Genomic DNA, 24,859 nt, shown 5'->3' on the forward strand with positions numbered 1-24,859 from the left:
GAAATTCTACAGGCAGGACGGAGGTGAGTGAGAGGGTTTTCCTTTTACTTCCAACTCGTCCCCACTGCGACTATGACGACGACGACGACGACGACGTATTATGTATTGCTACAGCTTTCCGTTAGGTATTCGTTTTCGTCTCGTCGCATATACATATATATATGTATTATATTATATAAAGTCCACGAAAGAATATGTACCGCGTATACCTAGGTATAATACGGCGCCGAGCCATTCGGACGCGAAAATCTTTTATCGTCGAATTTTATTTACACTTTTGCAGCGGTGCTCGCCACCTGCGCACGCCCGTGGCCCGAGTACAGTATTATACGACGACGGCTCGTCCAATTATTCTATTACATAATATTATTATATCCGAGATATCAAATTGTGTGTGTGTGTGTGTGTGTGTGTGGCGCAATTCACGTATAGTAGGTAGGTAGGTATGTATTATATACTATGTTCGTTTTGCAATTTCATCTCGATTTCATTATATTTTATAGTAAATAGGTAATCTGCAACACAGCAGCTGCCGCTTGTATTAATCATGACGATATCATTATTGTATATATAGGTAGTTAACGGTATACCGAGCAACATAACAGTATTAACTATACATAGGTAGGTACATGTATATATTTTTTTCCGGATGTATTCAGGACGATCCACCCAGCAAAATATGTTCACCCCCATTTTTTTCATTCTATACCTAATGAAGTTGTTGAAATTCTGATTTTTAAAATTTTTTATTATAGGTACCTCCTTGAAGACCGTAATTTTGGAATTGTTGACATTTCCTTGTACTATTTAGGTAGTGTTTTGAGGCGATACATATAAGTAATAAGTGTTTTTCAAACGAGAACCAATCATTCTGTAAATTATTAAGTCGATTATTTTTTTGAAAATTTGTATGTACCTGATTCAAAATTCAAACGAGCGTAGTTCTTTAGCTATTAAATTGTTCATAACATTAAGGACAATTATAGTTCTTAATAATGTCTTTACAAAAATATAAAATATATGTAATATTGGATTTAGTATTAATCATGTTTACTTGGAACCATTTTTATAAATTATTTATATTGATAGATTTACACAAATTACTAAAATTTTCAAATAACCATAGTCCCCATTTCTCCTAAATCTATTATCGTAAATGATACCTACGTTCTTAGTACACAATGTTAAATACCTTAAAAACTACTAGTCTGAATTTTGATTTTTAAAAATGTTAAGAAATTTTATCCGCTAAATAGTTTACCGTGCAATAAAAAATGGGTTGTAATTTGAAAAACAAAATTTCCTACCGGAGAGTTTCTATCTCCACCGGCTACTAGTCCAGTAGTTAAACAAATTCCAAAAATGTGTTAATATGTAAATTAAGTGTATTTAAAAGTCCCGGAAATCAGATTTTGATTTACTACATTATTTAAAAAGAAAAATAGGTTGATCGCGCTTGGTGAATCGCTCTGTACAATAAAATATGCTCTGCGTGACTCCGCTCGGGTACGAGATACGTAATATTTTTTTTTTTTGCTTTACCCGTTCGCCAGACCATATTAGGACCTTGAGTGGATATCAGAATATTTATTTCATAGGGCGACGCTGATTTGAGTGATCTATTGGATATGTATGTACTGTCACCGTTACCGATATGTGCCCAAAGTCACTGCAGTGTTTAAGTGTATTATATTTTGTGTTATATGACGAGCATAATATATATGTGTAGCACCGATACATAATACGACGTCGTAGTGAATTCATGCCAGGGTGTATGAAAAACAATTTTAAAAAAATAAATAAAATATACACGTCAAATACGCGAAAGCTCGAGTAACGTGTGTTCTATATAATACGTATAATATCTACGTAGGTATGTCATAACTGTATACGTTTTCATAATTATTATTATTGTGATATTTTTCTCGCCTTCTCGGTTTACATTTGTTTGCATTTGAAATTCTAGTCGTTTAACATAAATGTTTTTCATAGTCTGTACACGGGCATTCGGTAAAAAGTATCTATACCATTCTTATTATGTATACCTTTTTAACAACTTTTCAAGAGAAATAAAAAAAACTGTTTGGCTCTTTTGTATTTTTTATTTCTAGACCCTTCGTCATATTATTTTGAATACATAGCAGAATTAAAAAATGTTTTCATTTTTCTGTAAACAATTAAAAACTGAGTTACGTAGATCGTAATATTTATTTAATTCTATAGTTCCACTAATATTTTATAATATAAATATGTAAATATGTAAAATGGTTATATTATTTTATGCACTAGGTATATGATATCAAACAAATAAAAAGTAAATATAGACATTTAAAAAAACATTTTTTGCTTCTCCCGCGAGTGCCTAACAAAAAACGTTCACAGGTCCTTTCGATAAAAAAAACTCGATAATATTGTAATACGGTATAGTATATGCATAGTACCGTTAAACATACCCTTTATCATATGAATATTTAAAAATAATTTTACTTAAAACTAAAATGATAACCAAGGGATTCTTTCATAGGTACAAGACTACGTTTTTAGTTTTTACATAAGAAAATAAATATTGTTTTGTTCAAGTATGTGACTATTAAGTTCTTTTAACAAATGCCAATTTATAAATATTATAATATATTAGATTTTTAAGTTATATATCTCCTCTTAGAACCTGAAATACTAAAACAATTAATTCATCAAGTACCTAATTATAATATTTAAGTACGATTTATGTTAAAATTATTGAACTAATTTATTTTGTGATTGATGTTTTGATTTCATTCATTTGCATTAACTCTTTTTGTATACAAAACTGATATTTTAATAAATTATTGTATCCGTTTACATACAAACAATCAATCTCTCTGAAGAATACAGCGATGCATAGTAATAAGGTCCACATACTGGATGGATATATTTAGATTGTAATATTTATTATTTCAAGCAAAACGTTTAAATTTAAGTTATATACTATTAAGTATTATAATGTAATATAAAATCGACACAAATATAAAAGATTATAATTTTAGCACAAACATACTTTAATAAAATGTCACATAGGTACTATCAATATCTATAATACATCAGAAGGAGAGACCGTATGAAAAAAAAAAAAACATCTAATCGTTTTCGGAATATTTGAGTTTATGATTTTTTGCCATTGTGAATGATTCTAAATCAGACAGTTATTGACTACAGCCCACGAGTAACAACACAATAATTACTCGAGACATTTAGTGTCATTAAAAGTAACCTTTCTCCGTAGGGTACTTTGTGCTCAAAACCCTGCATTCTCCAATAACCGTAGCTAAAATAAACAGTCTCAGTGTTTATGTGTGCGTGAACGCGATGTTACACTGCGCAGTTCAAACGACTAGTCTAATGAGATTTAATGTATAGAATGGCACACAATGTCCAGATTGGAGTGCCGACCACAATGGTCTTGGTCTGTCACTATCGAGCGAAAATCGCGGTTGAATATTATTTCAACGGATCCATCGGTAATATTATAATCATTAATTATAAGTAAACAAGATCACGACGGAAACGAAATAGGTACTCGAATGAAGCAATAATTTTTAAACGAATAACTTTCGATTTCACACGCAGTATCAGACTTCCTCAGAAGGTCCCAATTTAGGCGAGTTCCTTGGTGTCTAGTCCCCTAGCTTCCATTTATGAGAGGGAGGCCTCATTTCGATTCAATTGATTTTTTATATTTAACAGACCAATGCTGTTTGAGGACAACATTTTTGTATCGAATAAAATAATAATAATAATAATAAAAAAAAACTTGAAAGTGATAACTTATAGGCGTTAAAACGTATTGGTATTAGTGATTGGTCATATTACAAAACACGATGGTACTGTTTGTATTATTTTTATATTCTTGTCATAAGACCACCTTGGGGAAATTAAAAAAGCCCCCGGCCCCAAAATCAGTAAACCAGGCTCTGCATTTCCTATATCTAAGGTTGGTTTTAGGGGTAGGTGGTCGTACACTACCGATACATTTTTGATTTTTGACATTAAAATATATTTTTATAATATTAATTTTCATATAAAACATTAATATCCGATGTATAAAAATACCTATTGTTCTATAATTATTATACTAATGAGTCATTAGTAATGACCTATTTCAGCTCAATTTTTTTTTAATGTAGATAAACAGTACCGACAATTTTGAAGGTTCAAAGAAAACCAACAATATTACATATTTCTTTGAGAGACTCAATATTGCTTAAATAGGGCATATTAAATTTCTGCTTTACTTAACTTATACCCTTAGTTGTGTAAACATAATATAAAATTATTAGGGTACCTACCAATAAAATAATTTATGAAATTCTATGCATAACTTTAGCGATTATTATTTCTTTGAAGAGATCAGACAATTTATTTATAGCGACTCAATATAAAATATCGACTATTATACGATCAACAAACAAATTCAAAATAACAATCGTTTTGTGTGTCACAAAAATAATCAGATACCTGTTTGTCCAAGTTCCGACACAAGAGTAAATTATCATGATCGGATTTCATATTATTTTTATCACTCCGAGTTATAGTTGTATTTTGAGATATATGTAAATATGTTGACATATTATTATCAAATGTGAATAGAGAACAGTCAACCCTTAGTGAGGATTATTGCAAGCGAATGTCCAAGCCAATTGATTTCAATCAGACGTGCTTGTTGTAATTATTGCATTGGCATCGTCTATAATAATATTATGTATTTTTTACAAAAAAAAAAAAATTAAGTGATGATAAAAGTGAACATACAACTCTCATTATGTGTTTTTCACACTGATATCTATATTTTACTAGATAACAGACTCCACATATTATTGTACACTCAATTATGAAGTTAGTTAGCAAATTATGAAGTTAAGGCAATGTTTACAAAGAACTGATGTTATCGATTCAAGTGATAAGTAATGAACAAACATTTTAAATTAAATTATTACTGAATACCGACTATTGACTGACGAAAAAAACAATACAATAAAAGCTTAGATAGGTATAAATAATGTATTGCCTAAATGACTACATCGTTTTAATACTTTGGTTTTGTTGATTATTTGTTATTAATTTGTTTATTAGACACATTTAATGTTATGTGCATGGTTTATTAATGTAAATCGTTGTACGGATTGATCGAAAGCAAGTGTAATTTGTCATTCAAATTTACATTTGAATTGTAAGATTTAATATTGATACTGGATTCTGTCAATTAGTAATTATATTTTAGAACTTGTATGTGATACCTAATATGGTAGTTGATATATTTGATGGTGAATATAGGTTATCTTGCTGATATAAATTGACACGAAGAGAAATATTTGATGATGAATATTTGTGAACATTTCCCTACCTGCAAATGGCCGCTAGGAGTCATTGAGTAGTCTAGTCATCGATTAGCCGATTAGTATAATAATATTATATTTATAATAGATATCTGCGGTTTTTTTTCATATTTCATGATAGTATAAACCAAGGGCAAAAATGTAGAGCCTCGAGAAATACAGAAACAATAATAAACCGACTGAGAATCTGCTACATCCACCCACACATGGACATCTTAAGAAAACCAACCACCTACGGAATGCGCCATGTGGGGTTACCCTTACTGTAGAACATCTGACGCTGAAATGTAGATCGAATGAAAATGAACGAGAAAAACATAATATACCAACGAACTGTTTGAAATAATCGTACAATACTGTCAGCCAGAAAACGTCATGTAATTCCTCAGGAGGAGTATAGAAAAGAAATAAATAAATTTAAGAGAACACAAACAAATGTATCTTAGACTAATAATATGTTTATTTTATATTTCTCTTTTTATCATGTACAATTTCTTAATAATATTTCTAAACTTAATTTGTTTATTTAGCTTTATACGTACTTAGAACCTAAACTCTGTATCTTTTAAATATTATAATTCTAATAATTGTATCATAAATAAAATAACTCTCAACCTCCAACATAAGCTTAGCTTGCAGGAGATATAGATAATCGAAAATTTTATTTTCAATAATAATGTATGTATTTGTGTCTTTTTCGATCAAAAAAAAAAAAAAGATCATAAGTCTTGTATTATCGAATAATAAATTATAATAGAAGAATTGATGCGAATACTATTAAATGTGAAGAATTTCATATGATTCGACATTTAGTTCTTACTGGACGGGGAGATATCGTTGCAAACTGTTGCAGCTGACTTACATTTCTTTACCATGTCGTCTCGCTGTTTTCTGGATTTTTGGATTTCTTTTCTCGACATACTCCGGGGAAATTCCAAAAATGAACGATTTAAACTGCATTCTTTGTCCATTGTTCAATCAATATACAGAGACGCTGCATGAAACTTTTTTAATTTTTTTCTGTATGTATATTGTATATATATATAGAGGGAGAGTATATATAGTGTTAACGGATTAAAAAGGACATACGAAATACAAACGATCTCTCTCTGTCACACACACACACTCTCACACATTGTAATTCCAATCGCGTCCTCGGTCAGTTATAAATCTGGAAACCACCATTATATACGTCATTCTGCATAAATGGTAAAACAAAAATGTATGGAACAAAGGCGATATTGTTTGTAAATTATTTCCGACTCGAAACAAACAAACAAAAAAAAAAAAAATAATTCGTTAAAAATATTTCGACTATTGTGTAGCGAATTTGAGTTTTTAGTTTTAATTTTTATTTCCGTAAATAGAGTACGCTTTAGACGCATTCAAATCGTTATTATTTTTTAAACGCAATTACTCGAAATCAAAAATACTTGGAATTAAACTTGGTCATAAACAAATATGACGTATGGGTATGACCACTGCGCAGAGTTATTTAAATGTTGAAGTGTTACATGATTACATTAATTGGTCTTTGTGTGTCTTATCGTAGTGATTTAAAGTTGACCACGAAGAAATTTCACTAAACTTTGGGGAGAGTGAAGCCTGTGGTGTTTGATGATATTGCACTCTATTGTTTCGAATAGAACTGCTTCTAATGTATTATTATGTTTTCAAGAAAATAATACTAATTAGTAATTACTGTATCGTTATAATTCTCAATAAACTATTATGATCACATTAATAATTTATTTACTATATACGATAAACCTATATGAGTACATCCTAAATTAAGAATAATTATGACATTATGACTAAAAATGTGCTTTTTACTATCTGGCCAAACTATTTGAGTTTATACATGCTCAAAGTGCCTCTAAGCGTAAACAGGTACCAAATTAAGGGATTCTGAGCGTTTTAGAAAGTGTATAAAAAGTTTTTGAAAATAAGACAATGTACAAAAAAGTTTATGAATAGTAAAAGCATGCTATATTGTTGTAACACTTATGAACATTTTTTAAATTCTCGCAGAGCATAAAAAGTCAATAAAAACGGGGGACACTAGATAGTTTAGCTTAAAAAATAATGTTTGCAAATGTTAGCTAGGTTACATTTTTTTCCATAATATTAATAAAAATTATATTTACTCATTTTCAAATTAATATAATTTTATATCATTATATTTATATATTGAATAATTTAACAAACTGCATAACCCTGTGATTTAAATAATTGTTTATAATTATAATTATATAATAATTGGCTGGCATTATTAAATCCCTATTAAAAATAACAAATGAAACACTTCAGATGGTTATATTAATGTTTATTAAAATACAACTTTTTACAAAAGAAAAATTTATCTTAAAGGTATGACAGTTATTGTCAAATTACTTCAAAGTCAGTTGAACCAAACAATAGTTGTAAACGTTGAGAGGTCGTTGAGAATGTTTTACATTGTATATAAACGATTTGTTATTTTCTACGTTACGGAAAACGTAAGTATTAAGTACCTAACTTGAAATTGGAAAAATGATGTAGCATGTAACTTTTTGTTAAGTTAATAAAAAAAGTAATATAATCAGAAGTCGACTTTAGAAGCGACTAAATATTATTTTTATTAACACTTGACTAGTACTTAAAGAAATCATAATAACTATAATATTTTCATTATTTTTATATTAAAGTTTTTTTCATATAGTTTGGTGTTCCAGTATTTGTATGTTGTTGATTTTTATATCGTATAATTTATATTTATGTGTCTTAGCTAATCGACTTAATTGCGTAAATGTTAATTTTCCAAGAGTGTTTTGTTAAAATTTAGAAAATCCTCTTTTTACGTCTTCTATCAGCCACTTTCAAGTAAATTTATAGAAAAAATAAAATAAAAAATGTACAAAATGTACAACGTACATGCATATGTATAATCACCTGATAATTCCTTTTTCAAGTTAAATCAATATTTTTAATAATTATTAATACTTTTATAAAATCATAATGCAGATTAATAATTTTCAAAAAGGTTGTTCGATGCTAACTATACGAAATGTATTTAAAGGTTTTGAGTGTTAAAAAATATTTTAATTCCTTGTGAATTCGCCCACTTATCAATTCTACACTTCAAATGTTTTACAAATAATTATAATTAACAAATTATTGTCCAAAATGTGACTTTTGTGCAAACAAATAATACATAATATTATATACACTGTAGTATATACAAAAACCTTCATCCGTATTTGTAATTAAATTAAAAGCCAATTTAATTATAAAATTCACAAAGAATATAATATACCTACGTAGAATAGCGTTGAAGTATTATGGACGAAAAAATACATTTATGTGGGCAATTCAAAAGTAAAAAATAATATATACACAAAAATAAAATATATTGAATATTTCAATAACATTCATATTATACACAACTCTGTGTAAGGATAATACGTTAAAGGGAAAATACGTTTTTTTATTGTATACATAAATAATCAATTTTTGGGATGTATAATATTATGTATATATATATTTACAAATATTTTATTATAATGTATACGTTTTATAATAGTAACCTAAATTGGTAAAAAAGTATAATTTGTTTTCCGTGACGAATATATCACATTGATACATTCAAAATAATTTTTACAATAATTATATTAAAATTATTAAAAAAATTCAGTACTAAATTTCATAGAATCGTTAAAAAGTTACATTTAACAGTCCCTCGAATGTAATATATGGTTCCCATCATGATTGCATAAAATATGTAATATTGGCCCGTTCGGTTTTATTGTGGTCAGATAGATTTATACATTTTTCGATCGACTCAGCGTGTAATGTGAATCCCATAAATATATTTTTTATTATTCTAGTGAATTAGGATCATTGGACCACTCCCACCTCTCCCATTCAGTCCTGTATACTTTAACACTTCCCCCCTCCCCACACCATATTACACATTGTATGTATAATATTCGTTTGTTCTAAATAAAAAATAAATAAAAAAAAAAGCATTCTACAACAATTACGTATGCTTTAAACGTTTCATTTCACATTTAATCTGTTATATCGACACACGAATTTCGAATATGCTTAACGTGAATATTTTAATTCAGTAAACACTTCGAATTCCCTGATGAAATGTTTATTTTACGTTCTGCTATTTGATGTAATATGTTTCGATAAATTATTCTAACCAGATACCTTTACTATACAGCCACAGATTGTATAAAACCATACATGGTGTACCTACTATTCCGGCCAGCGATTTTTCAAAAATGTTAACAAATCAAAACCTATTTCAAATCAGTATCGCCACTAATAGAAAAAAAAACCGTTTTCATTATTAATGATTGATTGTCAACTATGCATCACTGACATATTTTAGCACTCGCGCCAAGTGTCTAACCATTGTCATAACTCTTATTGTTGGATACAATAGTTATGGTGATGGTATGGTACAATAATTTATTCTTCATATTATGTGATCCTAATGCGTTGAGGTAGGTTCGAGTTATCAGTAAATGCAGAAGTGCACCATCAGGTCTTGTTCAATAATCTGAGCTGTACGTCCTCCAACAACATTTCTTAATCATCAAATGGCGTTGACAAAATAATAATGAAAAATAAAATGTCGAAGTAAGTACAGTTTGCAATTATTTTTTTTAGACACCTACCCATGTAATGGTGGCTTCTGGTCGGCGATAAAAGTTTTTCAGATTTGTATTATACCTACACAAAGATTATAATACAGCCAAACTACCTATAATTGCCGGAGCAATAATAAATCGATTCAATTTCGTTGTGTTCATGTCAGATCGCCATTTTAAATATTGTTGCTCCATCGATTCTGAAACGTAGGTATGTATGTACCTACTTCTGTTTCTCAAGACGATTTATAACTGCGCGAGACATGCAGGGAATTCGTTTTCTTATTATACTATTGTTTTTCCGTGTGCAATATTAATACACCTATATATAATAATATTATGTCGACCATCCGTCTGGACCTTACTATCTCATATTATGTGTATCTTACAGTATTATATACGTATATAATATTACCTGTACGGACGGTCGGCAGGTAAGACAGTCCCTCGTCTGCTTCAGTACACTTTCAACAACGGTTCGGTGCTTGACTATTATTCCTATTCCTCGTTTTTACCGTAGTTTCTGAGAGGTCGTCAAATTTATTGTTAAAGTAAAATAAATCCAACGTTCAAGACATTATTTATTTTTATTTTTAAATTGAAGCGCTGAGAATATTAGAAAAATATTTTGAATCTACATCAGTTTAAATGAATGTTATCATAATGTATGCATATATGTTTGAGTGAAATTCCCCAGTAAAAATGTAATTTAATTTTTTAAAATTACATTTTTAGTGATATAATATAATAGTTTAAAAATAATAATATTTTAATTCGTTTTCACTCAGATTCATAGCAGATCGACAAAGCTATGTTATAATGGCAGTGGTGTATCTAGAATTTTTTTCTTGGGGTTGATACGACCTAAACTACTTTGCACATCGGGAGAGATGGCTGTAGATCTCCACTGGATATTTGTCTATTTGGCTCCTCCACTTGTTATCTTAAATTTCCGTAAAGCTCACTTTCATAGGCCAAGGTTTTACTTAAAACTATAACAACATATGAAGGCAAAACTAGACAATTTTATTAGGGCAAGCTGAAGTATGATAAATATAAAAACGAATTCTAATTACAAAATAAGTTTTTCGTTTAAATTGTATTAAGTTAATATGTCATCCAGTCAGTATTAGGTCAAGCTGTGGCAACATTTATAATAATATACATTTACTTGCATAATAAGTAAGATTCAAAAAATCTATAAATAAAGAACTCTGGAGAACTCTGGGGTGAATGATATATCAGCCCCCCCCCCACTACGATAATACGTCACTGAATAACAGGTACGTTGTGATTATTTTGAATACCCGTTATTTCAAAATGATTGAGTTTTGTAGAAATGTTATTTTTAAAGTTATTTATTAGTGTGAAATATAGTATTTGACATAATATATTTATTAGATACTGAATTGAGTTCTTTTAGAGAAAATTGCTGAAATTACCTAAAAAATGTGAAAAACCTATACAGAATGTCGACTTATGATTTTGTATGGCATTTTATTTTAAGGTCTAACATATTTTGTAGATCGATGAAAATAATTTTTGAGTGCATAATTCATTATCATCAATAATTCAATTTATTATTGGTTACATTTTTTGTCATATACGTATTCAATATTTTATTACAATGTGTGAGTCTTACTAATTTTGCTAATATCTTATTTATATTTTGATGTAACATTTAGGTTTAGCCGTTTGGGTATTTATCATTTGGGGACCGACGTTGAAATATTTTCACAAAGCTTATTGCAAACCATCATCTCGTTGTTCAAAGTCTTGGAAAACGTTTGTAGCAATTTGTTTCGTTTTGAACACTCAAAATAATGAAATCTAATGACATAATATTTTAAACACTGTGTAACACGAAGTTTAGCTCTTGTTCGAGCCGAACGCTTCATCATCGCTTTCGAACTTATAAATACACCACAGAATATCATTATCTATTTTTTTTTTTTCATCAATGCGAAAATTCAATAGTGATCATCAATCTCACTGTCCTGTCCTCTATTTCATCGTTAACTTTCACGACTCTGTTTGCTTCCGTTTGCAGCTCGCTCGGGTCATTTTACTACTGTTGTACTTTGTTCTAACGACTCGCGAATATAATATGTATATAATAATGATGATGTTTAGTGTCCAATAGATCGTGTACTCGAAACTAATGCGATTCGAACTCGATAGGAAAATAAGCGATATTTAATGAACCGAATGTGCGCGCACAGTGTATATTATGTGATATCGATGACTGAGTGCAACAGTAATAATTCTCGAGACGTTCGGTCGATTAAATTGTCTGCTTTTAAATCGGCGCATATCGTAAATAATTGTAATGCTCGCACACGTGGACGTCACAAACAGAACAAGCTTAATGACGTGTCTTATGACAATAATATATATACATATATATATATATATCATATAATGTCTGGAGTTGCAATAAACGCAACGTCTGGCAGTCGTTAAGCCACCGCCGCCGCCACATATCCGCGAGTTTCACGCACACTGTACAATGCATTATTATTATTATTATACAGACTACTGGGTTGGGTAGAAGTCCGGGGAAAAAATCTTAATAATATATGATATTCGTACTCTCAGTTGTAATAAAATATTACAATAAGGAATAATACAATGTTAAATCGACAAAAACACGTATCGAATGTCCCCAGCTTGAGCATATTTTGATTGAGAGTCGTAGTCTGCTTGCGAATAGGATAGAATAATGGACAAAATACAATGACGAAGTAAGCACCGAGGTATAGATGAGTATTAATCGAAACTATTTCGACTTGAATCACTGCGTAATTACTGCTGTGAGGGATCATCAAATTTATGTCTGAGAAAAATAAATCCAATGCTTGAGATATGATTTCATGAATATAAGAAAAATATATCGAATCTACGAGTATGTCTGTCTGCAACCAATGAATGTTAAAATAAATACTGAAATAAAATTCCTAAGAGGAAATTTCATTTCATTTTTATTTAAGAACTACGATACAATATAGGCAAGTTGTGATTATTTTAAACACTCATTATATTATTTCAAAATGTGTTCAGGAATGTTATTTTTGAAGATATTTGTAAGTATAAAATATATAGTAGCGGCTGCAAGTGAGTCGTAGCACTCGCAGTTTGTGTGCGAAAAGTATAATGTATAAAATATAATGACGAATTAAACATCGAGGCGAATGACTTCACAGAGGCAGATAAGTTTTAATCAAAACTATATTGACTTGAATTGGTTAAGTTGAGATCGTTTGTAGCTATCGTCAAGTTTCGGGGTATTTACTAGTAAACAATAATTAATAATATATTATGATGTATTTAACTCGTTTAAGGTTGATACGGCCACAAATATTGATTCAAATCGGTTAGTAAATAGTAAGTCAGTTTTTTTATTTTAATAACTTAGTGATCGAGCAACTTTCAATCGCAGTTTAAACTTATAAATCGTTTTGTTGAACGACGGTCTTATTCGATGCACACGACCGCAGTATGTAGATGGCTGTTATCAAAACATCGATCTCAGTGGCTTTATTAGATAATTTTATATTTGAACGGTAATTATTATTAAAGTGACACTGGTTTTCAAGTTAAAAAGCGTTACCCATATTTTTGTCTATGTGCATCGAAAACGGGTCTCAAAATTATGATATTATTCGACACGAAGACTAATGTTATTTATTAATTATTATATTATGTGTTGTACTGCCGCCATTCCAGGACCGCTGAAGATGTGTCGAGATGAGAGGAGTCATGATGTGAGCAGGGTTGTTTGGTTGATGAGGGGAAGTGCTTATATTTACATATATATCATGTTTGTGTACGATAATATGATATTAATATTATGACGTGCACATAGATCGTGACTCCTACCTGTACGTGATGAATGCGAATATGAGTCCGACCAAGGACACGCTGCTACCGAGGACGACGATCAAGGAGAGGACACTCTCCTGGCTCGCCACCGTCCATCCGTTGCCCGTCAGGTTGCCCATGACGGGCACCCTTCTTGGGTAAATGCTCTCCATTTCGGAAACCCGTCTAAAATACGCGTGTATGCTGAGTGTTTATTGTAACTCTGGAAAGTGTAATGCGCATGCGTTGGTATTTTAATGATAGTTAATGAATAATGATCGTAATAAGTCGCAATGATTGTTGTTAATTATTGTCGACGAGAAGAAATCGCGAGAATAAAATAATAATAATTATTGCATCAAGACGACATATCGTTCGAATCGCGACCGGTCGTCGTGGCCGCGTCGTGCGACTAAACCCATCGGGTTTCAACGCTACCGCCGCCGCCGACGGCGTTTCGGCGCGCTCTCTGTGCGCACTCATATTATTTATATTATTATTATATTGTCTTTTATATTATTGCACTTACGCCTATTTCTATATATATATATATATATATATGTTTAATTAAGAGTGCTCAGATTTTTAGCAAACTGAAACAAAATGCACAACCTTTATAGATCAATGAAATCGTCAGAAAAATAAACGACGTTTCGGGCGAGTTCTCTGTGCCATATTATTACTATTTTATTTTAAGCAACGCAATACGGACATGAGCCCAATTTACAATTAATATATATCTAGAACAATATACACGAGATAGTGTTAAAAGAAAGAATATCATCATAAATAAATAATTGGTTAATTATGTGAGATAGAAAATAGAAGATCTGAATTGACAATGGACATACAACGACTTAGTGGTTCATTTAAACCATAGTTAATAGAGGAGATTGGTAGAGTAAACGTATAGCACGGCGACGAGTAAATCGCGAAAGGACATTAAAAGGAATTAAGGAGAGTAGGTATAATAAGGTGAGTCAATCTGCCCATTTAACACGTGTGTAAGAAATTTAAGGTACGATCTGCTTTTACGATTATGTTGTCTTAAATTATTGTACTCACGCCTATATTACTGTATATTACGTATATCGTGTTTAATCGAGAGTGCTCAGATTGTTAGGATAAGACCAAACGGGAAAAAAGCTACAAAATCAATGAAACAGGTCGGAAAAATAAATCGTTTGACATACTGTATTAGTTGTGAGTTAATTGGGTATACAGTGTACTTAGTCCAACGACGAATATTTTACAATCGTTAACTTATTTCCGAGCTACTCTATCGCCAACCATCGTTAACACCACAATATTATAATAACAAATAAGTGGTATAATGTAGGTAATATCAAACTAAAATTATTGTGGACTTGATCAAGGTATCTGTAACCTAATAGTATGACCTATTGAACCAGAAAATTAAAATGTTCAATTACATTCGACTTACCTATAATTCATAATTCTATTTTCGAACACATTTCAATCTACCTGTCTCATTATGTCAATTGTTTTTGTTTTTCTTTGTGAAAATATAATAAGCGAAACGGTTAAAATTACTTTAAATCTATCATGACATAAAGAAAGTGTAGTTTCTCCCTTGTTTTCATTCTTTAAGTCGGCCATCCACCTTGAGGAAAAAACTAAAAAGTGATTACAAAACATTAATGAATTATGCTTAAAGTTATCACTGTTTTTAATTTTTTTTTAATTGTTCTCGGGACACCGGGACACTCGAACAAAAATAAAAAAAACGGTATACTACGACCTGTCGAGTCTCGGCGGGTCCGGAATATATTGTATTTTTCTATACATCGTGCGCACGGAACAGAATAAACACATAGCAATATTATATTTGTCCTCCTTCGAATCGTATCGTATAATAATAATAATAATAATAATAATAATAATAATAATAATCATAACATATGGGTATACGTTTCCGGCGGACTCGACGGCGACGACGACGTATTATTGCGTATAAACGAAAATATGTGATTATCGATCGGGTTTTGAAAACGACGTCCCTGCAAGGTATTGTCTTCTATTATTACCGTATAATATGATGGTATTGTAATTCACTGGCTAAACATTATTCTTGTTACTATTTTTGGTGTAGGTATTTTGATAAAAATATGTCGAAAACAACGCTTGCCGATACGCGTGCGTGACGTTCGTGCGCTAAATTTTTGAATTTTTTTTGTTCTACTTAAGGAGTGTCCAGTGGTTATTCAAACTTCTTTTTACCACCGCCAAAAGTGTGCACCTACATAATACGATAATATTAACTTGACCCGCTCGTTTGTGAAGCCGTCCGTCCTCTTGATTCCAAGGGATTACGAGGTAAAAAAAAAAACTTTGTTACGATCGCGGGGTTAAAAAACAATACGGCTGTCGAGAATAATGTAATCTAAAAAAACAAAAATATAATGCACAACGCGGCCGGGAAGGGTAGGACGCGCGTTCGAGCAAATAAAATACGTTTTAACTGTAATTCGTTTGGTAATATTTTATTATATTTCGTGCTACAATAATAATATCGCATGTGGCGGAAATTGGTTACAGCGACATTAATAATTGACGCATATATATATATATATATATATATATATAATAGGCATAGGCATAGAGTCATTACGAGTGATGACCAATGACATTTTTCCAAAAATCGATTCCATAAATTACACGTCACACGCAGGTAATCAAATTTATTCACGTCGAAAACCGTTTCCACCCGACTGACCGATGGAATAAAAATTTCATAATTTCGCGACCGAATCGGTTTTTGATTTAATTTATTATGCCCTTGGTCAGCGTATCGACTGCAGTCGATGTGCCTGTAAGCGCCTATTTTTATACATTTTAACTTGGTAATTTTCAAGCGGTTTGATTAAAGTTTGGTCCCAAATGAATATGTTTTGTATTCCTCGGATAACTGACATTGGAATTCATAAAATTTTTGAACATCACATCTAAAGCAGCCATTTTCGACGAAAACTTTATTTGATGTCCTATCGATTTATCGATATCGTCGACCATCGATGACCCTGGTGGTTGCATTCCGTCTATATAGTGATCGTCGTGATTTCGCCCCGGCCTGGTACCCATACCTAACACCTGTATAACTTAAAATTAGAACTACCTACTGTAGTACCACGGGACGATGGGAAATATATCCTCTTATTTTTTTATTTTTAATATTTTTCAAACATGACTGGTCTTTGGACTTTTTTCCACCCTTCAACCTTTTGAAAACGTACACAAGAAATACAACTGGACAGTCAAGGTTAAATGGAGGATAGATATTATGTTATTTATGTTGATTGAATTATTGTATGTTATATCCTCCACTCATACAAAATCCCATCGCACTCCACTGACTATAACTACCTACATTAAGCAATAATAATACATACTCGGGCATACTCGCCAGTTTTTGACTGCGTCTCAATTGTTAGTGATCTGCAAATTCCCAGGAATTTAATTTCAGACAATTTCGCGGAGTATTCCAAACGCTGCAGGGAAATTATTTTGCAAATCAATATTAAATTCAACTCGTAGCCAAGCATTATCCGAATGACAAATATTCGATTTTGTTATTTGAGAATAGGTATTGATATTGATCGATGATTTCAAAATATATAATATAGAAATCCAATTCAAGTTATACACTAGTCATCAATGCGAAGATAAGATTTTAAGTTAATGTGAAAAAAAATACAATTCCTCGGCATGTAAATACTGCTGTATTCAAATGAGTCGAGTTTCTTGTTCAAAGTTATATTCCAGAAGAGTAGGCCATATTTCCGAAACGTGCATATAGTTCCTGGAAATGGCCGTTTAGGAATATTCCTAGTAGCACATCAATAATAAACCATTCACAAATCGACAAAAATTATGCAGCTCAATACGAAATATGCAATGTTTAATACACACATGGGTGCATAGGGGGTGCCGGGGGGTGCTTAGCAACCCTTAGTCTTTAATGAGCACCCCTAGATCATTTTGAGTTAAGAATATTGTTTAAAGACGTGTCATTTCGCATTAATACTAATGAGTTTGTATTGGTAATGCACTAATGCCCAGGACGGCAGGACATATAGGTATATTTCCTGTTTAAATATACTTAGAATATTTTGATTGAATAAAACAAAAAAAAAAAAAAACAAAAATTATGAAAGTAGTGAAGATGAGATGCCCTGATGGCATCTTTTGTTCGTCGAAGAATGTAATAGGCGCTGTAATAATTGGTTACGATATTATATCGGCCAAAAAAGATTCTTTATTGCAAATCAGGTTTAACGTATAGTAATTTATAATTTTATTTGAAATTAATTCGTGCCTGGGGTGTATAACCGTATAGCCGCGTATTTTCCATGTCCCCCACGGGTCACACTACCCACAATGGGGTAAGACATTTTTGCACTCCTAAGCTTAAGACTGAATGTGCTCCCATCATGAATAATCAATGTACAATGTACATTGTACACAACGTACAATAATCATACTATGCGCATTGGGTACGTTTAATGTACGCGTTTTATGTGTAAACAGATGCGCCTTGTATAAAATACGAAGCATATTATAAGTGAGTAGACTGCAACTGCAAAGATTTTGAACTTTACTATTTCGGTTTGAAACCAAAGTGTCGTCGTGTACATCGTCCTAAGCAGGCATCTGTCCTCTAACAAGTGACTGAAGTAACATAACCCATACAGATGGAATTTCGGTATGTATGATGTATAGACTATGAAGGGACCCAGTGGGGAAATTGAAAAATACTTCAAACACCACATTTTCGGATTGTATTTTTTTTTCACTATATAAGACAGAGTTTTCATAACTTTAAAAAAACCTTTTTCTAACAATTTTTTATTTCATTTTATGTTGAGTAAATATTTTCTGATTGTTATTTCCACTTATAAGTTCACCTCCAATAATATTATTGTATAAAACAGATAGGTAAAAATTAAACGAATAATAGTAATAAGCTCCCTACAACAATGTGATCAACGTGGTCGGTGAGATTAGCATTTTATTTTTTCATCAGTTTTTATGACGATATTGTTAAATAAGTAATGCGGAATTGGTATTTATTCTACCAAAACTAATTTAAATATTATTATATTATGCAATATCAACATCATCTCCTCTTTAGAGTTTAATGAAATATTTTCGTGTAATAATTAGTATTTTTATTTGCTTTAATGTATAGTACGTACCTATTTAATTATATTTTAATACGTTGCAGTTGCCTACAAATATTATTATCCAAATAATATTATTTTATCGGCTAAAAAATTAATGTATTATGATATATCGTTGCACTCGGCTGCGTTCAGGGATCATTTTATGGTGGTGAAATAATGCTTTACAACTTTTTTTAAACAGTAACATATTATTTTCAAAAGCATTTCAAATACAATATTTTCATTTCACATATGTATGCCCTCCTCCAAATTAAGAGTACGGTTGCGCACCTCGTTTGTTATTACTAACCGTAACTTTCAAATAACAATTTCCATCGTCAACATTGTTTTTATTAAAAATAGTATTCTGCAGAGGTCAAAGGTAAAAACTCTCGTAAAACGATAAAAATAAAATAAAATATTATACTTTGGTAATATTTTCATCGTAATAGTAATAATAATAATAAAATATAATTTTATAGTTCGTCTATATTATTATTGTAATAAAATGTATGGACGACCAAGACCGTTTCAGTTGGCAAAAATCAACGGTTTTATTTATTCTTATATGAATTGTCAAGTAACACGATTTTCTTTTCTCGAGAAAAATATGCTCCGTCTTTGTCTAAGCATTAATTAATTAATTTAACGCTCAACTGATTTGCGTTTTCTTCACATAATTATATGGTATCAATTAAATATAAAACGCACAGGCAATTAATACAACAAAAGGTTTAAATATTAAAATAAACATTTATTTTATTCAAACGATTCATCTCTTTTGGCTATTCCATCATCATTGTCTTTGTTGTAAAGAAAAAAAAAAAAGTTAATTAGTTTTCTGAATTCTATAATCATTTTTGAAACTAAATATTCTCGCATGTCGCCAACGGTATTTACTGTGATATTTGAATAAATTCTAGAAACATTGCTATTAAAATTAAAAAAAACATTTCTCTGAAGAATTGTAATATTTCACAATTTTTAATTATAAAAAAATAATAATAATAAAACCAAAAACTTTTTTGTTTGGAAAACTAAGGTGAATTAATTCGTAGGATATATATATATATATATATATATGTTATTGTTTTAATACAATTTCAACTTATACCTACAATTGTAGAAAGAATCAAGTTAAAATAAAATTATAGCTATAACAGCAGGTATAGTGTGCAGTGTAATAATATTAGAACGATATTAAATTCACTGACAGATTTTCAAAATAAATTGCAACACGAATGTAAGTGAACATTTTAAAGTTCTCCTCGAAGATATTTTTAACCTTGAAAACTTATTAATTTGTAGGTATTAGACGATATTTCAAAAGTTGACCGTTACCCCAGACAATTTTCACTACCTTAAAACATATTGTTAACACTGACATGATCTATTACGCAATTAATTAGTATTGTTGGCATAGTTAGTGCTCATTCGGTTATACGTACTTACGGAGACGTACATATTATATATTTTGTATTTATCTTATTCGCAGGTAATATTATAATAATATTATTCGCTGATAGATTTTCAAAATAAGGTCCTATACGATGACACGAATTGTAAGGCGATTCACCAAGCATGCTCACCCTTATATTTTCCGTTAACTATGAATTTATTCGAATTCTGATTTTTGGAATCTTTAAAAGATACACTCAAAGACAATTTTTCGAATTCTTGAATTATTTTGTACTATTTAAGGAGTGTCCCGTACAGACTTCTGTTTTTAAAATGAAAACGCTTTTTTTACTTTAAATTGTTTAGTGGATAATTTTTTTGAAAATGTAGGTGTCCTAGTTAACGATTCGAATGAGTAGTTTCTTAGTTAGTAGAATGTTTGTACAAAGGATAAAAATCTTTACAAATGGTTTTACAACAATTTAAAATATACTTAATCTTGAAACTAGTATTGATTATACATTGGGACGTTTTTATGGACTATTGATGTTGATAGATTAATATTAATGACTAATATTTTCAAATCACCACAGGTAATATATCTAATAAAAATAAACTCATTACTAGAGACTAGAGACCTTTTATGTTTAGAACTCAAAATTCAATCAATAACTACTACCTAGTACGAATTTTGATTTTGATGAGTCCAAAATTTCAGAAACATTATCTACTGTATAATTTATAGTAGGATAGGGATGTTTTCATTTGAAAAACAGAAGTCTGTATCTCCATGGGACACTCCTTAAGCAGTACGAAAAATCTCAAGAATTTGAAAATATGTTTTTTAAATACATTTAAGAAATCTAAAATTCAGATTTTAAATAACTGCATTTTTTAAGAAGAAAAAAATAGGTGGTGAGCATGCTTGGTGAATCACCCTGTACGTGTCAGCGAACATTTTGAACTTCTCATGCCATAACTCTCGAAGGTATTTTTAACCTCGAAAACTTATTAATTTGTAGACTGTATTTCAAAACTTGACCATTACACCATAATTCATTACCGTAACACATATTATAACACCGACATGATCCATTACACAATTAATTAGTATTGTTTGAATAGCTGGTGCGTATACCTACGAAGTAATATTATATTATATTGTATTTATCTTATTCGCTTTTAAACGTCTACTGAAATCATATTATTTTCCAACATTACTTTTTACATTTCAGTGTACGAATTCATTCTCATCTGTCAACCGTTTAATATCTATAAACGATAAGCTCTTAAACAATTATAAAAGCCCCATCGCATTTGATACATTTATAGTTTACAGTTGTTGTTCTCTCGTGTTTTTAGACATTTTGTTTGACTAGGTATGGAACAGCACGGTTTTATTTGCACGAGTTATGCCCAGGGAAATGTATAAAAGCGTTTATAAATTACCTGCAGATAACTCATTCTATTCCATTATATTTATTATTTTCCATCTATAATCAGACATTAAATGAAAACCGTCTGGTACAGAAAATTACCGAGTGGTACGCTAAAAATTAGTTTAAAAAACCACCACAACTTTGTGTGGGTCTTAAACTTATTGAAAACATGGTTTTATAGACAAAAGGAGCATTTCATCATTAACTCTCCGAAGGCAAGAAACTACAATGATAAGTAATTCGAAAGTAATTTACTTTATACATAGTTCCTCGTTGGTAATAAGTCAAAACTGAAATAATTTACCAAACGCAACTTTAGTTCGAAAAACGTATTGTAACAATGATTGAGCGTCTGTTTTATAAAAATAATTATTTGCAGATATCGCAACAACTGCGTGGTTCGCATGTGCTGTTCAAGTAAATCTTTTGTTATTATTATGTGCACCATTGTGTTAAAAATCAAAAGTGTTTCGTTTTCTGCGTGTTGTAAATAATAATATATTATGGTATGTCGTCGAATGTCTCCATGAATACTATTACAATACTATATTTATTAGCCATATTTAAAATGTGTCATTCAAGTTTTTCGATCCGAAACTCCACGAATTTAAAACTAATAATTCCATAATATTAATAAGCAATAATATACAAATTACCTGCAAAATCTTCACCAACTGTTGTTTGTTATGATTCTTTTTTTTTTTTGTTTCATGTTTTGTCCATAAAATTCGCTACTAAATTACGGTCCATAAGACAGGTCATCGCTAATCATAAATTATTAAACGACGTACCTTCAAATGTACATGAATAATAATATTATTTAATATTTATCACTGATGTCTAGCACTCTGTAACGAAAATAGACGATAGTCGATTTGTGGGTATAATTGAATAATTCATTTATTTTCGTCAACTTTCAATTTTACAATATTGTTTGTTGAATTTACAGTATTTTCTTTTATATACGATTTCTTAACTCAAAGAGTGTACATTTAAAATATTTTAACGGGGTGACATATAATGGGTGGGAATCAGACATGAAACTCACGGAATGGCTGCGGTAGAATGGCTCCTTTGGTGGCTCTTCCGTGATTCTCCTGCGTCTGCTCAATATAATTGATAACAATATCCTGGCTTCCCGGATGTCACTATGGACTGGCTGGTCGGCGGCAGCAGTGGCTCGGCGTACTCAACAGTGTTTGGTATAATATAATAATTGGTTTTAAACGGCGGTGGCGAAGACTCGGCGTTTTGAGCGGTGGTGGACGACGGCGACAATGATTCGGCGTGTACTGTAGCGGCAGCGAAACGGAATCGGACGACGGTGAGATCCGGCGTTCTCGACTACGATGGCGATATGGACAAGGAGGGCCAACACACTGCTGTAAACAGCTAGTACTTGGTGGAAACAATCTGTAGTCTATCCGTGTCTACCGGTGTTTTACTACCGGCCGGCTTAGACAGATTGCAGGCTAGCGCTGTGGGTAGTTCGGCGTAAGTTCCCGTGTCTACCGGTGTTTTTAGTACCGGCCGGTCTACTAGTACGCCTCACTCAGCGAGGGGTACAACTTCCTTTTGACAGTGCTCACCGGCCTGTACTTATGCTGTGTGTGGCCCTGGCGAGGTATGCTTTGTAATAGTTGCGTTTTTGAGATTTGATGTGTTTCGGATTGACTTAAAACCGTTTGAAAAATATGGGGAGGTAGTTTGATCGATGTAGATTTATAATTGGTTTTAATTGGGGTTTTAAGTTGTGGGGTTTAGAAGTTATGGGTGTTTTCCCGAAGGGCGGCGTGCGTCCGGAAAGATTGTGTGAGGGGAGCGCTATCTGCGGTAACGGCGCGCAGTTGCCTGTGTGCGTTCGCCGGTGTTTTTTGTGCTCGCGGGCGGCGCAAGAGCGCGCGATCTCATTAGGTATTGATGTAACGGGCCACGAGAGTGCGCCACCTAAATGGGCACTCCGTTCGTCCCGTTACATAGTCCCCTTTTTTATTTTTCCACAAACAAGGGATGTGGTGTTGTTTGGAAAAATGAAAACATTGGTTGCAGTGGTATTTCTATTGGCGGTATGTTTGTTTGAGGGCTTTGATCTGTCTGGTCTTTTCCTTGTACAATTGCTTCTTTAGCTGCGTTTTTGACATTCCCTCAAATTCTTTCATATACTTTTTGGCAGTGAAAATTGTGTCCTTGAGCTGGCTGTATGCTCCCTGATCCTTGTCCCAGAGGGTTTGTACAGTCTCCTTTATCCTGTCAACCTCTGGACTGTTACTTTTGAGGTCACTGTCGCTTTCACTTTCGTTGCTGCTCCCGGTCAGAGGAGACGTAGCGATCTCGATGCTGTCTTCTGTTTCTATCTCGTCGCTGTCGGTCACAATGGTGCTGGCTGGGGAATTTATCTGTATCTCTTTCTTTGGGTCAGCTGGTTTCACTTCTACCTTAGTTTCAGTCTTGATAGCTACTACTGATTCGGGCATGGTCCATGTTGGTTCGATGGCATATTTCGTCCGTTTAGCTGCTTCTTCTCGGAAAAACTTCGCTACTCTTTTCTTTTGGTCTCCGCTGAGGTGTCTATCGATACTGGTCAGCTCCAGTCGGTTAAGTGGTTGGGTTCGACTCAGTTTCTCCAAGGGTACTTGGACAAACATCTTCGAGTTCATGTCCCTATGGAGGGATGCATTAATTACCTGGTACATGGTTTTGTTGGTTAGTATCACAGGCAGAACATATAGTTAGTTACAATATTACACATTTTTTTTTTTTTTTTTTTTTTTAAAATACTTTGCCAAAATTTTTGAAAGAAGGGATTTTTTTTTTTTTTTATTTTTTAAAAAATTTTTTTTTTTTTTTTTTTTTTTTTTTTTTTTTTTTTTTTTTTAAAATACTGGTTTATTTAGTGATGCTCAACTAGTACCTCAGCTGAGAGTTTAGCCTCATGGTACTGTTTGATGTTTTTCAAGTTGTAG

At 31.6% G+C, this 24,859-nt stretch overlaps 1 protein-coding gene across 1 annotated transcript in view; it reads right to left on the reverse strand.

The window, feature by feature from the left end:
• LOC111028431 (adhesion G protein-coupled receptor E3-like) overlaps positions 1 to 14,277 on the reverse strand; it is a 149,662-nt gene extending 135,385 nt beyond the window's left edge. The window contains exon 1 of the mRNA XM_022307080.1: positions 13,895 to 14,277. Within this exon, the coding sequence (XP_022162772.1) occupies positions 13,895 to 14,049 (155 nt within the window). The 5' untranslated portion in view covers positions 14,050 to 14,277. The remainder of the gene's footprint in view (positions 1 to 13,894) is intronic.
• Positions 14,278 to 24,859: the final 10,582 nt, after the last annotated feature.

Source organism: Myzus persicae, unplaced genomic scaffold (genome assembly GCF_001856785.1).
Source record: "Myzus persicae strain clone G006 unplaced genomic scaffold, MPER_G0061.0, whole genome shotgun sequence".
NCBI classification, from domain to species: Eukaryota; Metazoa; Arthropoda; class Insecta; order Hemiptera; family Aphididae; genus Myzus; species Myzus persicae.